Source organism: Hippocampus guttulatus, chromosome 12 (genome assembly GCF_054856545.1).
Source record: "Hippocampus guttulatus isolate MCC_2025c chromosome 12, RoL_Hgut_1.0, whole genome shotgun sequence".
NCBI classification, from domain to species: Eukaryota; Metazoa; Chordata; class Actinopteri; order Syngnathiformes; family Syngnathidae; genus Hippocampus; species Hippocampus guttulatus.
Window position 1 is genome coordinate 14407807 of NC_141272.1, and position 17611 is coordinate 14425417.

The 17611-nt window shown below is 42.8% G+C and overlaps 1 protein-coding gene across 2 annotated transcripts; it reads right to left on the minus strand.

Moving 5' to 3' along the window:
• Positions 1–382: 382 nt before the first annotated feature.
• Positions 383–13613, minus strand: LOC147197517 (polypeptide N-acetylgalactosaminyltransferase 17-like). Of its 2 annotated transcripts, XM_086124653.1 has the most exons (11): positions 12919–13613; positions 11837–12020; positions 10837–11003; positions 8893–9067; positions 8028–8225; positions 7636–7753; positions 6521–6709; positions 5113–5250; positions 4347–4442; positions 1611–1772; positions 383–1503 (listed from the first exon to the last, which is right to left on the minus strand). In XM_086124653.1, exons 1-11 carry the CDS (start codon positions 13292–13294, stop codon positions 1366–1368), a joined length of 1941 nt encoding a protein of 646 aa, XP_085980779.1. In that variant the 5' UTR covers positions 13295–13613; the 3' UTR covers positions 383–1365. The 2 variants fall into 2 exon arrangements, with proteins under 2 accessions (XP_085980779.1, XP_085980780.1); XM_086124654.1 differs by lacking the exons at positions 383–1503; positions 1611–1772 and adding an exon at positions 3270–3425.
• Positions 13614–17611: the final 3998 nt, after the last annotated feature.

Here is a 17611-nt window from a genome sequence, read left to right on the forward strand (position 1 = left end):
TGTAATTTTGGCCATGACAGGGCTCTACAGTCTCCACTTACATTTTGCGCTGGTAGCACTGCTGCGACCAACCTTTTCAGTTGGTCTCACCACCACAGCTTTTAGTCGCACCCTTTTTTGGTGCGGTACAGCATGACCATATTTGCTGATGTATATGTCTCAATTGTAGTTTCATATGATGTCATGATTGACGGTGACTCAAGATATATTTGCAAAATATTTTGCTGGAACAAGAACTTTGATTGCAACACTCAGTGGCTGACTAAACAGGTCAAGTTATTTTATATAATTTAAAAGACGCCAAAAAAAAAAAAAGAAACAATACCATGGCAAAAACTTAAAACATCAACAAAAAACAGTGAAGTGATAGCTGACCGCTAAACAACTTCAACAGTGTTTTATTTGCATTGCTTCAAGAAAATATTATAAGGGTACTAATCACATTAGCTTTGATCAAATTTTTAAATACATTTTGAACATTTTAGAACACGAGAACAATTGACAATGAAACATACTTCACATTTGTTTATACACTATTGATATTTTTTATTTATATCCAGGCCTTTACAGTCTTATTTGACCTTACATGTACATGAGTAGGCCTAAAAAGAAATTGCGGATTGGCATCACATGCAGCAGAAACATAGGACCTCAATAGTATTTAAAATGTAAATGAGTTGATTTTAGTGACCCCCCCCACACAATATTATATTTGTTTTGCTGTTGAAAAGTTTTGTGACATCCTTGAATGGTAATTTCTATGCAAGAGAGCCCTTTGCACTGAGGGGCGGGGGGGAATCAGAGTGTGTATTTATTTTGTTGTTTCCTTCAATCCCTTTTGTTGTTGGGATAGGATAGTGGATTTTTGATACAGGTATCGAGAGATCTTTTTCGAAAAATGAAATATATTACGAATACGTATTTTGCATGTATACATGTATTTTGTCCAGATATAAAATGCCTTTTTTTTTTGGTTATATATCTGGTTAGATATATGACGCCCCCCCCCCCTGACCCCCACAGTAGTACTGTTGCTAACTCCAGCATATAAATTGTAAGCACTGAGAAGTTGAAATTAAAGCCGAAAAAAAATCTTAAAAAGCAGAGATGATGTGCCAAAAAATGTTTAAAAGCAGGCTTCCAAGTTAATAAAGCCCAGAAATGATTAAATGTGCCGTTTTGATATGAAGGGCACATGCAATAAATACGCAAAGAACACTGCAACACATGCAAAAGACGACAATCAATGACCTGCATCTCCTTCTACTGGCTAATGTGAGAACTGCCACTAGCATTTAAAATGAGCCTGATCCAGCGAGTTCACCGGGCGCTTAGCGGAGAGTCCTGGAAGCAGATGACGACAACTCAGACTTGTACAGCGGGAATAGTCAAGTTCCACTTCTGCCCCGAGCAGCGTTGCATCACCACCTTGAAGAACGGGTTGGTTGGAGTGGGCGTCACCTCCATGCAGCGTTTCGTGGCCAAGTTTTGGACCGAATTGCTCTGCATAGGGAACAAGGTTAACAGAGAGAATTTCTTTTTTGAGTTTTCAGTTAAACTTTCAGACTGTTTGAAGTCTCAGATTGGACGTCACAAGAACAAAGTGTCACCTGACTGAAAGTCCACTTGGTGTGCCTGATGTTAGACACCGTGCTGCAGTCAAGGAGCTGCGGTGCGACATTGGGGGGAATGTCCACCAGGCAGCGGGTGTCTGTGTAGCTGTTGCTCAGCTGACCCAGGAAAATCTGGCTGTCTTTGGTGTAGCGCACCAACTGTCGTAACAAAATGGAATGAGGGCATGTGAAGAGCAATACGAGAAGATATGCACACAAAAAGCTGTATCTGGTCGCCATTTTGCAGTTTTGGGAATTGAACTTAATGTAAATGTAATGTAACATCTGGGTTCAGATCCCAGTTAGGTTAAATCGTGACATCCAGTTGAGATTCATAGGCAAGACCCTTTACACTGTATACCAATTCCAGGTTACTGCCAGTCCCAAACCAGGATATAGATCGGTGGTGTGTGTCCAGCAGGTCATCCGCTTTAAAAACAATGTCCCAAAACATGCTGCTGACTCGGTGTGTGGATCCCTGAACAAGGAAAGAAAATGACCCCTTTCATGCCCACTGTAACCTGATACCATGATAAGCTGTCCACTGTAGTAACCGCTGTCCTTAAAAGGATTAAAGTAGTAAAATTTGTATTATTCTTAACCACAGCTATACTGAACCCGGTAATCCATTTCTTGGTCACTTTGACTCATCAGTATGGGTAGTTGGATTCAAAATCTTCACTCAACATTCTGGGGCACATCCTCAACAGAGTGCACTGCGCATAAATACCTTGGTCCCTTTTGGACTTAGCTATGTCACTCAGTTTGTATCACTATTAACCCAGCGATTTTAAGAGTGGTACGAACCTGGATGTTTTAGTATGGTTCAAAAGTAGCTTTCTTTGCGTTGATGATTGCGACATAACAAAGTGCTACGGAAAGTGGCCTCTGTTCTGGCTGCTCAGCCCAATATGGCAAAGTCAGTCATCATAATTTAGGGGTGCCTTGAGTAATGAGTGCCCTGACTTATGAATCAGAGTTTTACATTAACAACGGTCTGGGACCACAGACCACGTGACTGTGTGGGGCCAATCGAAGTTCACTGACGCCGGCCCGACCGGGCCAGTACAAATTTCATAAATACAATTAAAGTTCTTGGTTTTTAAATACTAAATATTGAATGGTATTTTTTGGAATGAGTTTTACTCATTCCATACTGGAAAAAAATACATCATATTAACAAATTGAGATAATTACACAGAAGCAATGTTTTCTTTAAGGCTTAAATATTACAGTAAAAAGATAAATATGAAATAATCATTGAAACTGACCCTATTATATCAAGAATCTCAAGAGCCAGTACCAGTTTTTCGCAGGGCCACACCAACTGAGCTAATACTGGCCCAACAGGGCCACCACCCAAAAAGGACTTGTAAGTGCTCAAATGGAGCAATTGAGGTACTGTCTTGGCATGTTGCCAAAGAGAGACGGTTGTTTCTTTGATTTTTTTGTTATTGTTGTTTTTACTTTCCATGGTTCCTTACTGAAGTAATTCACCCAAAATATCTGCTTCAAAACAAAACAGCTGGTATCTGTTCACTTTGGGGTGTGGGTGCTTCAGACTTTTTGATACATCATTTTTTTTTCTTACTTTTCAGGTTGTGTTCCAAAGGAATTGACCCTAAATGGATACTTCAAAACCAAACAGTTGACTTTTCAATCCGGAGTGTGACGTGTCATCACAGACCCTCTTCCTTCTGTGCTTTTATTTTGGAGAGTCCACTTCCAGGGACCTTCTGTGTCTTTTTCCCTGTAATTACCAGGCTGGGCCGGAGGGTGCTCCCACACCGGCAGCTGATCAGCAATCACCTCCTGCGTAAAAAAGCTCTGCTGATCTGCAAGCAGGTGCCAGATGATTCTCGCATTATGAGTGGTATCTAGGCCATTGCTAGTGCACACGCTTGCCATTTTTGTATTTTTGTGCATACTCAATTGTTCTTGTTTGTCTTGTTCCAGTACCTGCCTCCCTGCCCAGCCTGGCTCCACATTTATCCTCCCCGGACCATTTCACCTTGACCCTGCAACCCATCCTTCCCCCATCTCCTTTACTTTTGGATTCTCTGCCGCCATTACCTTTGCCACCCATAACACGGAGCGTGATTCCTTGAGACTTTTAGGTAAGTCCTGTCAAGATAGACATGTCTATCCAATTTGGTGTCAATCGGTGACACTGGTAAAGGGGAGTTCTTTTTTCTCACATTCCAGGGGGTGTTGCTGAAGCATTTCACCCAAATTAAATGCTTCAAACCGAATTGGATGACTTCATATACAATTTGGGGCAGAGATCCTTGAGGTTTTTTGGTACATCCTGTCAGGATAGACATGGCAACTCAATTTTGTGCCGCTCGGTGAAACTGTTTTCAGGGGATAATTTTTTTCTCAATTTCCGGGGGGTGTAACTGAGGAATTTAATCTAAAATAGCTGCTTCAGACCGCAATTGCAGACCATCTAATTCCGATACAATTTGGGGAGCAGATCCTTGAGACTTTTTGGTGCGTCCTGTCAGAATAGAGATCTCCACCAAGTTTGGTGGCAATCGATTTTAAAGCTGGTGTTCGGGGTTATTGTTATTCATTTATTTGTTTTTATGCTTGTATGATCGCGAGAGTGACGTTTCATTCAAAGCAGTAACACTCTAGCGTCGCCATCACTTATGTTTTTACATTTTATTTTTGAATGTGCTTCAACTTCTCTTTGTAGGTAAGGTAGTGTTGTTTATCTAAGGAGCCTACCTGAGGAGCCAAGCCATGGCAGGGGAACAGGATGGCGGCGTGGTCCACCTTTTCACCCTGGTCCAAACACAGTTTGTCAACCTTCCAGTTGTACATCTGAAATGATAAATATACCCATTTTTCATCTTCAAGCCATCAACAACAGCCAGACAATTACCCAAGTTGTGACTCCCAAAATTTGGGTTGGCCATGTGCAATAGAAAATGTAGACCCCGAAGCCAATTTGATTTCATGACATAGAATGTGGTGGGCCTGTCTGTCATCAATAGACCCACAAAAAAGTCTCAAAAAGCCATACCGGAAAAGATGGAAGACGTAAATGTTTGTAGTTGTGCCCAACCACATTAAAATAAATACATTTAAAAAACAATTGAAGGCCACTGAAGCTGGTTTGACTAAGTCTCATAAAATTTGGCAGGTATGTCTATGTACTAGAACTGACCACGTTAGGCTCAATTTGCTAAGTGTTGCCCAACCACATTTAAAAAATTCATAAAAATAATTCAGCCCCCAATATCTGTTTGATTAATTCACAAAAAATTGGTAGACATGCCTAACATGACTAGACTTGCCAAAAAAGTCTCAAGAAGCCATACCAGAAAAACACAGGAAGTCTGGCATTTTGGTTCAATGCGGCCATTTTGGCCATATCTAGGGGCTCTTGAAGGACAGACTTGTTCAAGAGATTCTGTCCAATTGCTACCAAATTGGAACCACATATTTTATAGACGGCTGGATGACACCAAATTGAGGTGTGGGGACTCACTGTGCCGTAGAGGATGGTGCTTTCGTGCGTCTTCATCTCAGGGTAAACGTTGTCGAGGTACCACTTGAAGTTCTTACACTGCAGTCTCTTCCTGAGTTCCACCCTCTCAGAGATGTTTCCATAATCGATACCATGACCCTAGAGCGCATATCCCGTCTAGTTAGTATTTCACAGACATAGCCTCACTTGCAACAACTCTAATTGAAAGAATATATGACCAATTTCCTAAACTCTTTATTTATTTATATTATTATTATTATTTTTTGGACATTGGAGTGAATCAGGTGTGTTGGAGTAGGGAGGGTCCTAAAACAGGCAGGATATGGCTCTCGAGGAGCCGGAGTTCCCTACCCCTGCTTTAGATCACTGACTTTTTCAATCTATAACTAAATTTTGTCTGAGGACAACACCAAACTCTAAAAGTAATCATTAAGACCCCTACAAAGAAGTATCAAAAAGCCATGCTTGAAAAGACACAGGAGGTCTTTTTGTTTGAAATGGATATTTGTAGGCTCATTTCCAGGTGTCCTGAAAAGACAAACCTTGTAGATTTTGTTCTCAAATTTGAACTGCGTGTACAAAACAGAAGGATGATTCAGCTGCCGTTGATAAGAATGAACGGAAAGGCCATGAATCTGTTCCAGCCCACACCAAAAGCACCACAATTGTTCTTGCTGCATGTTTCTCTTGAAGAAAACTGAAAACATGATCAAAGAGAATTCCAAGAAATAAACTTGGTTTCATCCATCCATTATCTGCACCGCTTATCCTCACGGGTGTGATGGAGCCTATCCCAGTTGTCTGTGGACAATTGGCAGGGTGCGCCCTAAACTTTTGGCTCGGACACACATAGACGAACAGCCATTCGCGTTCTCAATAACACCGCGGGACAATGGAGAGTGTTCCGTTAACCTCCCACACATGTTTTTGGAATGTGGGAGTTAACCGGAGTCACCGAAGAAAACCCACACAGACACAGGGAGAACATGCAAACTCCCCACAGGAAGGCCGGAGACAAAATCGAACCCTGCACCTCTGCACTGTGAGGCTGACGCGCTAACCAGTCGACCTACCGGGCTGCCATTGGTGGATAACCATCTGTCCATCCATTTTCTGATCCGCTTATCCTCATGAGGGTCATGGCATTGGTGGATATGTGTCAGTCAAATTTCAATATTGGGCCATCACAAAATCATCCACCCCATCCCCCGAGTGGCTACAGCAGGCATTTGCTTAGTTAAAACACCAGCAAATAACACTGCTCCCAAAAAGTGAGAGATGTTGGGCTTTGGGGAGCAAAAAGGTACTTGTGCATTTTAGGCTCAATCTGAAATCTCACCCCAAAATTAAATATTCCAAAGTTTTTGGTAGTAATGTATTTATATTGGATTGGATGTGTGAGAGTTACCTGCATTGGAATGTTCCAGGCCATGTAGAAGTTGCGCTTGTATTCGTCTAACCAAACCTCAGCCACACGAATCCCATTGCGCCGCATGAGGTGCGCCAGGGACTGTTCCAGGTAAGGTTTCTTGAAGCGCGTGATATGAGCTACGCGGGAGCACGGCAGCATCTCCATGCTGCCACCACACAGCCACACCTGCAGGGGACGCAGTCAGGCAAAATATTACAAAAGAATTGACCCACTAGCTAGCTAGATTGACTTGCTATGCCATATGCTTTTCACATTTTCGGTCCATCTTGCTTGTGGTGCTTAACATAAAAGAGCACTGAATGAATGTCGACTAAAATGTGCAGCTGTTGTGACAGTGTAAAGATAGTGGATAATTAAAGATGAGTTGAGCTGAGTTCAGTTAGCTTTTCTGTGAGCCACTAGATAGCTAGTTTTTGTGTTAGCTCCTGGCGAGTTATACTGGCTTACTTGCTGTGATATGCTTTTCACATTTTCAGTTCATATTGTTTGTGATTTTTGACAAGAAGCAGCACGGAGTGAGTGATGACTACAAATGTAGCTTTTGTGTGAGCAAATTGGTAACTGTCTTTTGTGTTCGCCGCTAAATTAGACTGGCTTGCTAGTTGCCGTATACTTTTCACATTTTCTTGCTCTCCTGTGAAAGTCACGTACTGTATGTCCATTTTTGTAAAACGTTCATGTTATTGGAATGTCCAAAAAATGAACACCTCATGGAGATAAACATTTTAAAAAGACAAAAATGGACATACCGGTTTTTCACAGGACAGCGACAATTTGCGGTCCATTTTGTTTGTGATGTTTGACAAGAAGGAGCACTGAATGAATGTCGACCTCTACGTTAGCTTTTGTGCTGGCTGCTAGCTTTTGTGTTAGCCACTGGCGAGCAATACTGGCTTGATATGCTTCTGTGCGTTTCATATTTTCGGTCCATCTTGTTTGTGATGTTTGAGAAGATGGTGCATGGAGTGAAGATGTAGACTACTGCATTAGCTTCTAGTGCGTGCTGCCAACCAGCTATTGTATAATCGTCCTTAGAGTTGGCTTTTTTTTGGGGGGGGGGGGGGGGTGATGAAACCAGATGGGATACTAACCCGGATACCTAGTTCCACGTTCTCTCCCCCGTAGACTTCCATGCCAGGGTCAAACAAGCCTAGCTCCCCAAAGTAGACTCGGTTTACCACGAAGGAGCAGCCAATCATGGCGGGACTTCTGTCATATGACCCAAAAAATCAGGTTAACAATAACATTTTCTATACAGCGTTTCAACATGACGTCAGACGTATCCCCATTCTTCCATACATCCTAACTGGCAGTGTAACCACAAACAGTTTTTGTCATTGTTTCCGTTCAGGTTAATGGTAGTCAATCAGTTTTTTTCCACCTGGAAGTACCCCTTGCGCCTCTTGTTTCCAGGCATTATGAGAAGGCATATTGTCGTAAGCCGTTCGAATGAAGGATGGATGAGTTACACGTTGTGACCCACCTGATGGGGGCAGAGTCATCCTTCAGGGCCTTCCAATCATTTGAGGGTTTGATGTATTTACACCACAGCTGCCAGTCGTAGCCGTGGGACGGTTGTCCGTAGGAGACCAACTGGAAGGTATCATGGTCGATGTTGTCGATTGAAGGCAAGATGATCCTTGTGCGGTCCTCTTTGATCCGCGCCAGAACCGGCTCGGCCCTAGATGGGGAGTGATCACATAGCTTGGTTAGCAACAGACTTTAACTCTTTACTGTAATGTCCGCATGATAGCATCCAAGAACTGACAAGATCATGCCGACGACCCGTTTTTGTCTTTTATACGACATTGTACTTCATCTGAGACATTGGTTTTATGTCTCAGTGAGTGCTCCTGTTTTCTATTGGCAACAGAGTTCCAATGGCTTTCAGTGACCACTTTACAGTTAAGATCAATTTTCTTTTGACGGGAACAAGGTAATCATCTGAGGGAGGTGTTTGTCTTCAGTGAATGAGTCACTTCACACATCATCTGAGAGCATTTGCATCCCTCGTCAGGTGCTGCTTTTTTGGTTACCAACAGATTTCCGATGGGTCACTGGGAGGCATTTATTGGACATAGGTGTTTTTCGTGAAAGTGCCTCGCAAGGGTATTGCCCTTTTGATTTGCAATGGGTTAATGTTAATGTTTTACAATTGCCTGGTTTGTTTTTCTGGTGGAATCTCATCTCAGAAACTCTTGATGTGTCTTATTAAGTACTGCTGTTTTGGTATTATAACAGAATTTCAATGGGTTTCAGTGTACACTTTACAACCAGATTTTTCCCTAATGGAACAAGGGAGGCGTTTCTTGGACAGATGGTACACAAAAGTAATTTGATGTCCTCACCAGAAGGGGGTGAACTCCATGTGGGCATCAAAGATTCCTGTCACCTCGGCGGTGGCCACCCTCCAGCCCTCGATCCTGGCTCGAATCAGACCCTCCCGCTTTTGATTCCTGACAATCTTGACCAAACCAGGGTAGCGCTTATTCACGTACTCCTCCAGTGGGCCTTTCAGTTGCGCTGCAACAGAACAGGAAAGCAGGAACATCATCTTCTTTTGGCAAAGTACAGCACCCCCTGTTGGCACCAGATGTCACTTCTCAAGACATTTGTCCTTGTATGAACTGCTCCAAGGCAAGTTTTGTTGCTGTTTTGTGAAGGCGAAGAAAAACACCATCATGGAAATTAGATTGAAACATTTGTTTCTCTTAGATTAGATTATGTACATATCACATGAATAACCTGGCACTTGGGGCCAATGAAGTCTAATTTCAGCCAGGGAGGGATGGTCATTAAAAAGACAAATTTGTATATCCGATTGAAGATGAAAGTATGCTGAAGCTGTTGCGAGCACACCACAAAGTGAGGCAAACCTTGAGTACTTATGTCAAAACGCCGGTTTTGCTGAATATTACTTGACCTCCTGTGTGTTGTCATCTGCCATCAGAGACTTGGCATGCTGTTAGCATGTCGGTTCATGATCACTGCGCTAACACATCAACTCTGGACACTTCCTGTCCTGTCTTGTCCCAACCTTTCCCATCCTATCCTGTCCTATATGCAACTTGTTTCATGTCTTCCTCACAGGCTCTGGAAGCACTGCCTGCCCTCCTTTGTAGTTAAGTATAGTACGTCTTGGCTCGCTTTACCTGTTCTGTTCCCTCCTTTCCCATCCTCTCCCGATCTGTCCTGTGCCTTCCTGTCTTTTACTGTATAATCTTTGTGAACTCAGCGCCCAGGCATTTTGCCAAATAATTCGATAGTAATGGCATAGAGCAGTTAACGGGACAATCAACAATGCAGTACAATGGCCGACTGGCGACTCGGCATTCTGTAAATCACGTCACTCGCCAGGCATTGCTAAACAAAAGCATTTTTGTTGTTACGCATGTTGGTATGGGTCTAACGATGAATCTGGGCGGCTTTTGTTTCAAAAAAATGAAAGTATGCTTGAAGTAGTTTTAGTCAAAAGATGGTTGGCCGAGTTTAATTAATTTTGTGAGTGACCCCACAACTGTATTAACAACTTGTGCCTGACACATGTTTTGGTGGAGCGATATTTTGTCATTGGCAACTTAAGTATCTGTTTGATATGATAAAAATAAAGTGTGATCCCATCCGTAGGCCTCTAGTCATAAAGCAAATGTGCAGTCACATGAAAAAGTGATAGGCTGTCGTTATTAAGACACTACCACAATCATCAAACCACTAAACAGCCTTAAAGAAACCCTGATCAGGACACGGGTATAAAAGAAAAAATATATATAAGAGGTCTTCAGCCATCTGGTTCAGAAAGGTTTCTATGGAAACACCGTTCTCTTTAGAAACTGGATAAGACCATATCGGAAAATAAAGACATTGCTCCAGTGAGTTAAGCTAGTCGGCCTTCCATGCATGTGTTTGAGGCGGGACAGGATGGTGACCAAATCGTCTGTGCCTCTCTCTCAACTGCTGCAGCATTGGACTCTGGACTTTTACTTGCTAGAAAAAGAAAACTCTTTTTTTTTTTTTTTTTTTTTTTTGTTTAGCCTGTGTCAGCGGAGTATTCTCTCACCATGCGAGTTGTATTCTTTTCCGGGAAGGGGTACCCCGATCAATTCCCGACACAACACAAGACCAAAAAAAAAAAAACAACCAAGCGAGAGCTTTCATAAGTCAGGTGACCTGCTTGTTTTACTGTCATTGTTCTCTGTTATGTTTTTGATTTGTTTTCATCCGTCGGTCCCGTCTCAATGCTCATTTTGACTGTTTTCTTACGGGCATTTAAGTACGTGTTTGATTGTCCGCACCGTCGTCGCTGCAGTCGTCAACCAGAATGATTTCCTTGAGCAGGTGGGCAGGTGTGTGATTGACAGCTGAGTGGATGGAGCGAAGGATGACAGACAGGGCTTCATTGACGAAGATGAAGATGAGGCCGATCTGGGGAAGATCTGACGGGTAGGTGTACTCTTTGCATCTACACACATTCGTACACACAGACACATATAGACACATGGGCACACACATACTTATTGTTGCCTGATGATTTGTTTTGAATGGCCCATATACACTATATCGTATATGCTCACCCATCCTAATAATCAGAATCAGGTGTTCCAATCACTTCCACTGCCAGAGGTGTATAAAACCAAACACCTTGGCATGCAGTCTGTTTCTACAAACATTTGTGAAAGAATGGGTCACTCTCTGGAGCTCAGTGACTTGATGATGCAGATGACCTATCACAGCATTTTGGACTGCATATTACTAGCATGACATTAGCATTTTGAGCTAACAACAGCAGTGCATAATTTTACGAAGCAGAAAAGTAAGTTTTCACTCTTAGTGGAAAAATATGGGCCATGTGAACGACCGCATGGCTTTTAGACCACGTGTCAGTTGGCTGATGGTCGCATTTTTGAACTAACAGCTGTATAGCATATAGCATGAAAGTCCATTTGATCTCTGATCAAAAAAATTGATGCGGGGTGATTATTTATCTATTTTATTTATTGAGTAGTGAGCCATGAGGATTTTTAGCAAACAATAGTAAAGCATTTCGAACCCTGCACCTCTGCCCTGTGAGGGCGACGTGCTAACCAGTTGACCACCGGGCCGCGTAATCACTATCTGCTGACAACCACATAGCTTTTGGGCTCACGTGAGTAAGATGACACTAGTAGTTGGAACTAACAATGGTATAGCATTATTTTATCATCTGCACAGCTTTATTATCAGGTTTTAAACTGTAATTTCTTTCTTTTATGGCAGAAAGTATTAATTTTCTTTCTGTGTCGGATTGGCACTCACTTGCTGGGTCTGAAGTCCGGAATTGTTCGGTCCAGAGAGATCCTGTCGCTCATGATGGGATCATAGCCGTACTTGATCCTCAGGGTTTGGGCTTCGGCTTTGTCTTTCGGGGAAAGCGTGATGGGAAGGCCGTCTGAGCCCGGAGCGCTGAAGCCCTCAACCAGGCCCAGACGTTTGGAAAGACCTGAACACGGCACAATTATGATTCAGTAATCCGCAAATAATATTGTACAGTCTACTGTACATGATAATGGTACCTTGTCTTCCAAGTTTAATGCGGACTGCTCACCAGTCAATGTCAGGGCAAACTCTTAAAGCTGCTGAGTTAAATGTAACCCAAATTGATTGATTCAGCTAACCAAGTACTGGGTCCAAAAGGAGCTGAGCCAATGCTGGGTTATTAATCCCCAGCACAGTGTGTTGAGGATTTGACCCCGCACGGTTTTGATCCGACAATGGGTTAAAAACACCCATGCTGATGACTTCAAGCTACCAAGAAATGGGTTACTGGGTTATCGGTATAGCTGTGTTTCATAATAATACGATTTTTATTATGACAACATTTTCAAAAAATAAGTAGCAATGTGCCCTGGTCCGCAAGTCACTTGCAAGGTACGTTTGGCACAGTTTTTGTATTGGATGACCTTGCTGACACAATCTGCCCATTTTTAATTCAGGCTTTGCCGCTTGACACCCAACTGAATGTTAGGTTTCACTCTGACTGTGATTTGAAACGTGATCCTGGTGTCCCAAGTTCGTGGTGTTTACCCTCTGAACCATTGAGCTGCCACCAACGTTTCTTAAGAATGTTACATTCAATTGACTTCGACACACAAACATGTTCAAAAGGTAGCTAGCTTCAGCTCTTCAGAAAGCCCGAATGCAATCCTCAACCCAATTTGCTGAGTCAAAATAATCAACCCGGTCTGCTCAGAGTCCATAGTTACCCAGCATGTGGGTTAGGGGAAAACCGCAGCATTTTTAAATGTGTAGATAAACAATTTCAGGGCACGAGTTAAAACAGGTGATGTTCAATTTGGTGACGTGACCAGGAAGTACTGTCAGGATTGGTTGAGTCCTACCGCTCAGGTGTTTGAACACGATGTCCTCCAGGTAGCTGAGCCTCTCCTTCAGAGTGTCCTGCACGCTCTCGCTGGTTCTCTCCCATGCCATTGTTGTCTTATCCAGTTCTGGCTCAGTCACCGGCTCCATTTGCGTCGTCTTCTCCACCATTCTAGAATCAGGCAGGACTGGAACAGTCGAAGGCAGAAACGGACCATTTTGCAACCATTTGGTGTTGGTCAAGAGAATGAATATTGCCGCCAGCCCCAGAACATTGAGCAGGAGTAGAAACTTCCATTTTCTCCCCTTGAAAGCCATGACGAGAAGACAGTGGTGACATCTGTGAAAGCGGACAAACTGGACGAGGTGTGTGTCATAGAGTCGGATAACGCCCATGTCATTAATGTGTAATTAGCAGACAAGCGTTGTCGGGAGAATGCCAAAAATGAGGCGATGCCACGCCCCTTGCATGATGCCTGGAGTCAAGTTGTGTGAACCAGGTCTCCTTAAGTTGTTAAAGTCAGCGTCATGGCAGAGATACAGAGACCCAATTGTACTCTGCGAATATTCACGGTATAAAGTGTTGGGAGGGAGATGGCCTTTCTCCACGTGTTCGTTAATTTCAGATGGCGAGGATGTTGGCTATCCAAATACAGGCTGGAGACGATGAACAGTTTCTTCGAAGCTTTTATTCGCAGAATATTCCGGGCACCAATGAGTTAAAGACAAATGGCTGTGGTGGTCACAACAATTCACAACATATTTATATCATCAGAAGGGCGGTACTGAAACTTCATGGTGCGGCATCGGGACTTTCGTTTCTCCTAAACCGCTTCTGAGATTGTATCAACTGGCGCATTCCGATGATCTGTGCGTCTTCACGAGGTCTCCAGTAAGGAGTGTGTCAAATTTAACTGATGAGTGATTCAAGGACGCAAGATTTCAGTTATAGTTATACAGGGATGACTAAATATGGGCAGAAGACACACTTCAAAAGCCAAAGTCATCTTTGTCAGGGGGGCCACATTGTCGTTGTGAATTCCTTCGCAGGGCCATTGAAGCCAAATAAAGGTATTATTGTCTCATATTATATACACACACAACAAATTGATGACTAACTGATTTTGAAATCAAAGGCCAGTAAAAAACTGTTCACATATTTGAAAAGGGAGATTGGTAACAAGGGTGGCACTGTGGAGTACTGGTTAGCACGTCGCCCTCACAGTGCAGAGTTACAGGGTTTGATACTGGCTCCGGCCTTCCTGTGTGGTGTTTGCATGTTCTCCTCGTGCATGCGTGGGTTCCAAAGTAGTACTGTGCCAAACGTACCTTGAAAATGTTGTCATAATAAATTCCAAAAACGTGCTTGACAGGATGATGGAACACCTACGGACAGTTTAGAATCTAAACTGTCCCTTGGTGTGATTGTGAGCAAGATTGGTTGTGCCCTGCGACTGGCTGGCAACCAGTTCACGGTGTACGCTGCCTACTGCCCGAAGACAGCTGGGATACTCAACTCTCAACTCAAGTGTATTTATAGAGCACTTTAAAACAACCATCGCAGTATACAAAGTGCTGTACATGGAGCAAATATCATATATTAAACAAGAAATTAATAACGAAGACAGTAGAAAGCACAAAAACAGTCAAACTAAGATCAAGTCCGAGTCATGCTGAGTCAAAGGCCAAAGAATACAAGTGAGTTTTGAGGTGGGTTTTAAAGATGGGTAGCGAAGGGGCTTGCCAAACGTTCAATGTTTGTGTGTGTGTGTGGGGGCGGGGGGGGGGGGTCATTCCAAAGAGAGGGATCAACAACGGAGAAGGCTCGATCCCCTCTGAGCCTCCGCTTAGTTCTTGGTACCTCTAATAGTGTTTGGTCCGCAGACCTGAGGCACCGGGCAGGTGCGTAGGGGCGGAGGAGCTCAGAGAGGTAAGGTGGAGCGAGGCTATTTAAACATTTGAAAACCAATAATAAGATCTATAAAAGAACTCTAAAATGTATAGGGAGCCAGTGAAGGGATGCCAGAGTAGGAGTGATGTGCTCCCTCTTACGTGCACCAGTCAAGAGGTGAGCAGCAGCATTCTGGACCAACTGGAGACCCTTAATAGAGGATTGGCTGATTCCAAAGTAAAGGGATGGGCTCCGGCATGCCTGCGACCCTTGTGAGGATAAGTGGATTCGAAAATGGATGGATATATTAGTAACAAAAAAATGCTTGCAATATGACATTTTAAAAAGTGAAGGCAATTTGCAATTTTGGTATTATACCACAAAACAAGAAGTGGATGCACATAATTTGCATTTGTGAGCCACATAAAATGATGGGGCCCAGATCTGGCCCCTGGGCCTTGAGTTTGACACCTGTGATATATGACTATAATAATAATAATAATAATAATAGATTTTATTTATAAGCGCCTTTCAAGACACCCAAGGACACTTTACAATAACAAAAAACACAAAACAATACGGGTTGAGCAGCGGCAGCCAAAACGCGCCAGCGTTCACTCAACCCAAAAGTCAGAAACAAGGGAGGGACAGGGGGAGAAAAAAACCCACGCTCGAACTACCCTCATTTGAGGATAATTTGAGTGAGGCAAAAAACTCCTGCACAAGCATATGACAGTTACAACAGGTCACAAGACATAAACAATGAAGACGGTGAAACAAGGGAATGTATGAGGGAGGGGGTGATGGTGGGGGACTAGCTTCCGTGCGTACTTTCATCAGGGGAAGGTCAAGATAGCAGATGTTGTTTTGGTAGCAGGCTGCCCAAGAATTTAAGACAGCCTTGAGTAGTGTTGCTTTCTGTCAGAAAGCCATTATATCCGATTCTGGTCATTTTTTTCTTGTCCCTCAAACATTACACAGGTCAACAAGTATTTATTTACCTAATGTTTTAATCTGAGAAGCAGGTAAACGTCTGTAGATTTTTTTCCCTTTGTTTTGCACAGATTGAGCACTAGCCCTTGTTTTTTTCCACGTCAGTGTTAGGGTTCGTGAGAAATGAGCACATGCAGACACAATGAACTCAGAAGGATTTATTTGCCAGGTGTGGGACAGGTTGAGGTGGCAGGAATTGAATGGATGACAAAGCAACCAATTCAAGGAGCGCGGGACGTAGGAGCGTAACGGCTTGGCAGAAGCAAGTGCGGCAGGAAAGATCGCTGACGAACTGGCAACGGCTGGCTGTTCCGGCTGGCTTTTATGTTGCGAGTGGCTGATGAGTTGAAGACTCGCAGGTGTGTAGGAGAGGGAGGCAGATGCACCAATTAGCGAGGCGCCCAGCCCACACTGAAAACGTAACAAAACAAAAGGGAGGGGGCGACACCGTGGACAAACAATGCATTCTAACAATCAGGTTTTCAAAGTAATCATATGATTAAAAAAAAAAGTTGTAATATAACAATTATGCTATGAATCCCAATACGTGGTAAAGTCCATATTGTGCAAGCTTTCAAACTTCAAAACAAAAAATTAAAATATCTCAATAACCTGAAGTTCTCTTTCCTAAAGGAAAGAGATGTTCAAAATCAGTTGCTTGTCTGTGTGCCACACCTTGCTAACGATTGGCAACCGGCCCATGACACTGGTCAACAACAAGTTTTAAATCAGTGATGGCTTTGTGTCCCTAGAACAGGGGTCACCAACCTTTTTGAGAGTGAGAGCTACTTCATTTGTCCTGATTGTGTGAAGGGCGAGCAAATTGATACACGTCTGTGTCATATAATAGGCTATTATTATATGAGTAGTGCTTTATGAATGTTTGCACTGTGAAACGTCATATTCCAGTTGATTGACAGGTCTCGCCTATAAGGGGGAGTTCCAGGAAGTGACTGTTAGAGTGAGCACACCACGTTTGACGGCTCTGCCATGTTATTAAAAAGTCGAATAAAACGTTAAGCTTGTCTGCTGACCATCATTACAGTCTGAAACAAAATTTGTACAAATTACATTTAATAATATTAGAATATTAGATGGATACTGTAGCTAGCTAGCTAAATAGGTAGCTATAGAATCTATAATACTGCCTGCGTTTGCATTTTTAAATCATAATTTTTACCAGCAAATCACAAACCTAGCACTGGCGGGCTACTGGTGTGGTCCTCACGGCCCACCTGGTGCCCACAGGCACCACGCTGGAGACCACTGTCCTAGAAGTATTTTTGACGCTGATTGGAATCTGGATCTTTACTCTTTTTTTCTAGCACATCGGGTTTTCAACCCTTTCAGGGACAGCGGTTACTACAGTTGACATCTTGCCATTGTATCAAGGTACAGGTTATCATTATTGGTGCATGAAAGGCTAAAGATATTTTCATTTTTTTGTTTTTTAAGTTTGACCTTTAAGTTTGGCGATGTAATGTATAGCTATGACCTTTCAGAAAGAAATTCCCTCTGAACCAAACCCTTAATTCATAAATATCACTTAATACATTACTACTTTACATATTATTGTTATAATTACAACCTGATGTGCTGTAGAAAAAAAATGAGGGCACATTTGGAATCTGCTGTTCATCTAGAAAAGTTTACTTGCATCTCTGATTTAAACATTTTACAAACAAAAATTGTTGACTAATGTCTTTATGATGTCATGGGACTAGTCCATTGGTCGTGTGTACAGATCTTGACATTACTTGGCGACCAGTCCAGGGTATATCCCGATTCTCTCTCTAAAATTCATGTTTGGTTCAATGAAAACTCAACAT

Excerpts from the sequence above, each read along its gene's own strand:
- LOC147197517 (XM_086124653.1), bottom strand. The coding sequence starts at position 13,294 with ATGGGCGTTATCCGACTCTATGACACACACCTCGTCCAGTTTGTCCGC. Across the intron at positions 11,004-11,836 it reads CCGGACTTCAGACCCAGCAA|ATGCAAAGAGTACACCTACC; the intron begins GTGAGTGCCAAT and ends GAATGTGTGTAG. Across the intron at positions 8,226-8,892 it reads ATGGAGTTCACCCCCTTCTG|GGCCGAGCCGGTTCTGGCGC; the intron begins GTGAGGACATCA and ends CTCCCCATCTAG.